The 5,000-nt window shown below is 41.0% G+C and overlaps 1 protein-coding gene across 7 annotated transcripts in view; it reads left to right on the forward strand.

The window, feature by feature from the left end:
- LOC122259853 (uncharacterized) overlaps nt 1-5,000 on the forward strand; it is a 78,744-nt gene that overhangs the window by 71,835 nt on the left and 1,909 nt on the right. For 6 of the 7 annotated variants that reach the window (XM_086531587.1, XM_086531592.1, XM_086531588.1 and 3 more), the window contains 4 exons: nt 203-615; nt 758-1,001; nt 1,146-1,248; nt 1,394-5,000. The exon at nt 1,394-5,000 is cut by the window's right edge and continues 1,909 nt beyond it. In XM_086531587.1, coding sequence (XP_086387713.1) covers nt 203-615; nt 758-1,001; nt 1,146-1,248; nt 1,394-3,090 — 2,457 coding nt within the window. In that variant the 3' untranslated portion in view covers nt 3,091-5,000. The remainder of the gene's footprint in view (nt 1-202; nt 616-757; nt 1,002-1,145; nt 1,249-1,393) is intronic. The other variant, XM_086531591.1, reaches the window with a different exon arrangement.

Consider the following 5,000-nt stretch of genomic DNA (forward strand, 5'->3'; position numbering starts at 1 on the left):
AAAATTGGGAAGTAAATCTTGATTGGTATTTGTTAGTTATGTGCCAAATATTGTCTTCTAGATGTTATAGTCAGATGGAAGAAAAATTATATGGTCATAATGCCAGAGTATTTTGAAATGTGTAGGCTTGATGCTTCAGGCTATTAATTTAAGCCTCGGCTTACCCAGCGTGCTGACCTCCAAATAGACCTTTGTCTCACAGACACCCCCCTTTGTGACACAGGTGGCAGGGAGTTCTGGGCAAAGCAGAGTGAGTGCCAGCCCAGTTGTGGGTGCCAGCATGCCCACCATTGCCACCTCAGTTCCCTCACCCACTGTGCCCACCACGTCCACCACCGTCTCCAGCTGCACCACGAGCAATAGCCTGAGCTACTCTGTGAAGACAACCCCACCCCAGTGCTCCCCGGTGCCCTCAGCCACCCCACCTGCCTCCCACCCCATTGCCCCGGGTCCCTCCCCAAAGGCACTAGTGACGACGAGCGTGGTGGTGCAGACTCCAGCCACAGCTGCCTCCTCATGCGTCACCGTGACAATGGGGACTCAGGACCAGCACTGCCAGAGCCAGTCTAAAGCACCTGCTCCATCGCCAGCCTTCAGTATCACCAAGGATCAGTTGTAAGAGCAATTTGATTTTCTGATATTCATTCATTATTTAATTATTAAAATTGCAGTTTGAATTTTTAAATAAATCTTTCGAAAATCATGGTCTATTCTGAAATAAAGACATGTTAATAACACTGGGTATTCACACACACAGGTTTGAGCACCAGCTGAAAACAGACCAAAATGGCGCTTTGAACCCAGATTACCGCAATCCATTCAAAAATAAGATTGATGCTTGTAAGCGGCTCATCCGTTACCATGTGTACAGTGACCATGGTCCTACTCCAAGGGATCTGGCTGAATCTGATGGCCAGTTTGAGGTTCAGGCAGAGAGTCTTCTCAAGAAGTATAATAATATGAAATACAAGTACCAGTCACTCCTTATAAAAGACAGTATGGTGAGTAACTTCATTATATATTGATTTATGTTCTTATTTAGAAATTAGTTGGAACCTGTAAGCATATTGCTTGGCTTAAAAAATATTAATGCTAAGGTTTATATTTTATGAATTGTATTTCTTAAAGAACTCTTTTATTTGCAGAGGCGGCATGCCTCCTCAGAGATGGTGATGCTCTACCGGATGTTTGTACAGGAAGAAAAGATAAATATTGAGAGAGATAAGAATGATGTCCAGAATGGGAAGAGTTAGTATCGGGCTGCAATTTCATTTGTATTCATGTGTTCAAAGATGCATATTTTTTTATATGTCTCCCAAGTTATCTCAGATTAGTGCTGAAGTGGAGCTTCAGCTATTATGTTCTATAGGTCTAATGAAGGGTTCTCTTTCAGATTTAGAGCTACCGTTAGCACCGCAGCATTGGATTAGTGGTGAGGCGATACCGCCTGACCCCCCGTATCCCTGGGAGCTTGAGTGGGATGACCAGAAGATATACACATTTGAGCCTTGGATAAAGGACGAAGATGAAGAGGAAGTGGAGGAGGAGGAAGAGGCAGAGGAGGAGAAAGTCAAGGAAGAAGATAGGGAAGGGGAAGAGGTGAAGGTAGAAGTGGAGGAGGATAAAGTGGTAAAAGAGGCAGCGACAGAGGAAATCAAAGAAGAGGGTAAGAGTGAGATCGAGCAAGAAGCAACACAGGGTGAGTTGAAGGAAGAAAAAGCAGAATTGGAAGAGTTTGATGATGGCATGGAAGGAGATTCCCAACTTCAGATCTTTATGGAGGAAGAGGAGGAGGAACAGGCCAAGGCTGAAGAGGAGGCAAAGGAGGATGTGCCAAGTGCAGTGAGCGTCAACTGCAGCAGCAAAATGAGTGATTTAGATGTGTCGAGTGACCGAGATTCAAAACAGGAGCTGGAGCAAGAACAGGAGTTAGTGATTTGTGATAGTGAAGTGGTGTGTACAAGTAGACAGAACAGTCCTGTAAAAAGCCAGGCTTCATTGCTAGAGTACGATACTTGGACGAACTCTGAGGCAAATGTGCTAGACAGAATTCCGGTTCATTCTCAGTCCCCAGAGATGTACCAAACCCAAAATGACAATGCAAAAAAGGTGAAATCTCCCCAGTACGAGGAGAGCGGAAAGGAATCCTTCAGGCAAGTGCATTCTCCGGTATCAAAAATAGGTGCTGATAGGACAGACAAAGATAAGAGAAAAGAAAGGACAGACAGAGATAGAAGAAAATCTGATAAAGTTAAAGAGAGAGATAAAGAAAGAGGAAGGGATAGGGAGAAGGAGGACAGACCACCAAAAAAGCTTAAAATCAAATTGAAATCAGACGATAGGGCAATAGTCCCTCCCTTGCGCATAAGAACAGAGGAAAGAGGGATTGGTCTTAAATTAACTCTTAAGAAACAAGAGGGTTCAGGGGCGTATTATAGTGTTGGTGAAGAGAGGAAGCGAGAGTATCGGGTGGAACAGAATGAGGAGGAAGAGGAGGAGGAAGAGGAACAGCTGGAGGAGATACCTAGAAGGCCATTTGAAGAGGAGGAAGAGGAGGAGGAGGAGGAAGATGGAGACCAAGAGGGACATGGGTTGAAGGAGGTGAAGGTTGTGCTCCAGGATGTGCTGAAGGACAAAAGATACAAAAAGCAAATAGAGGAACGCAGTAGTAAGAAGAGAAGACGAGAAAGAAGTGACAATAGAGGGGAAGGAGGGGACCGGGGCGAGAGGGCTGACAGGAATGAGAGAGGCGAACGGCATGACCGGATAGACAAGAACGACTGGTGTGACCGGAATAACTCGGTGTGGACAATTCACTCGCACCACCAGAGCGAGGGTGAGGAAAATTCCTTACAGCACGCCAACCACGAGAACAGGACTTGGAACCACAACAGTGGTGTTGAGTGGCGGAGGAGTGAAGGCGCTTCCAGTATCGAAAACCTAAGTGATCACAGGACATCCAGAGATTACAGTCCCAGATTGCAGCCTCTGAACGACCACTATGGACAGGAGTACTCCAGTCGGCATAACCATTCTCAGCCATATGGGCATTCTGGGAGTCAACCAAGAAACTCGCATAACTACTATTAGGCTCCCGTATCTCCTCTTTATGTGTTTCTGGAGAGATGATTGTTGTTTATTTTTATTTCTATTTTTAGTTTCGATTGATGTATGAAACTTCTTTTTTTATCTCGGCTCTTATGCCTTGTGGTTCTTCAGTATAGCACAAATAGAATGGATTTATAAAATGCTTTGAGTTTATGAAGCAGAAAATCTGTTTTTATCCATCAAGGTTTCTTACAAATCTCATGTTATCATGATGCCTGATAAATATACATCTGCTTATTTATTTCCTGGAAGAGAACTTCAATGCCCAACTTTTTAGCCTATTATTTAAAAATGTTTAAACTTTTCTTTTTATCAATCTCCCCCATCCCCCCTTTATTTAATTATAATGATTTTTTTTTTTTTTTTTTTTTTCCCTTTTTTTCCCCTAGCATCTTAATGTTGAATCTAGTCTCAATCCACCTCTACTTCTGGACTGTATTTAGCCAGGGTATGATTGCTCAGTAACAAGTGACACGTTTGCAATTACTAAACCTCTTTCAAGGTGAGATGGCAATCCCAATGCATTTTTTCTTTTTTCTTTTTTTTCCCCTTTTTTCCCCACACAAGCTGCTCCAAGCTGCCAGAGAGAGAGGCGTGTTCTTGTCTCCAACAGTGCAGGAGCAGTTCGTGAAGGCGGTGGGATGCGTTGCTCATCTAGAAAGGGGGCTTTTTAGAATGGGAAAGGGCAGGATTTCCCCATGTGATTGTCAAAGTCATTCGAAGACTTTTTAATACTTAAAAACCCTGTGGTGTACCTATGTTTCAGTAGGTGTAAATGTTTTATATAGGATCCTATTAGAGTAATTTAGACGACCTAACGAGCGTGGTTAATGCCCTTCATAAGGAAACTCATTCTCAAAATATGTGATCTCAAGTGTGATTTTTTTTACAAGCTTTTCTCATTTTCTACTGTTGCAGTGGTATGAAGTATGGTTTGTGTGTATATTTTTGCCATGTACTTACTACTATTGTCCCATAGGTTGTTGAGATTTTCAGGGAGTTTATCAGCCTAGATAACTGATATGATTTTATCTTTTTATTATTATTATTGTTATTAATCATTACTAATTATTGATTATTATTATTATCATTATTTTTTTTTTATAAAGTAAGATAAAAAGAAAATATAAAAAATCACAGGCTGGATTGCTATCGACAAAACAGTACTTCAGCAGTGTGATGATGCAGAACTCTGTTTATACAACATTATGGGTTTGCAATAAGTCATAGATGCATAATTCTTTACTAATTGTCCCCCTGCTCCATCGTATTTCAAGAAGGCAATTGTGAACAACCAATAATCACATTGGAAATTATTTTTTACGAGGAAGGGAAACTGGTGGAACACGTAAATGTTTAGTGATATTTATTTTTGTGTGTACGGGAGTGTTACTTATCTGGAAAATATTCAAGAAAAAGCAGTTATGAGTGGAAAAAATGGTTTGTACGTGAGTTGCTGTCAAAGAATGGAATATATATTTATATATAAGAGAAAATATGAGAATGATTATTATAAAATAAAACCAGCCATTTATTAATGGGGCTCAGTGAGAATTACGTTAATAAATAAATTGTTGGCCCTATCATCTCTTTTTTTTTTTTTTTTTTATTATCCAATAAGGTATTTTTGACAATCCAAGAACTCTGTTTCAGATATTACACCTAATATGTAAAATCATTTCTTTTGTGGGGAGAAAAATTATTGACTTGGATAACAAACACTCTCATATACGACTAAGGAGGTTGGTAGCAAGCTTTCATTGATTTTTCCTCCTAGTGATGAAACCCAAGTAGGTTTGCATAAGAACTGGTATGAAGGCACCTTTGTCTTGTGGAGTGTGCTGACTTCACAGATATGTGGAATATGGCTGGACACTATGGCAGCTACATGT

This window comes from Penaeus japonicus, unplaced genomic scaffold (genome assembly GCF_977035675.1).
Source record: "Penaeus japonicus unplaced genomic scaffold, GWHDUDI00000001_assembly GWHDUDI00000036, whole genome shotgun sequence".
Taxonomy (NCBI): domain Eukaryota; kingdom Metazoa; phylum Arthropoda; class Malacostraca; order Decapoda; family Penaeidae; genus Penaeus; species Penaeus japonicus.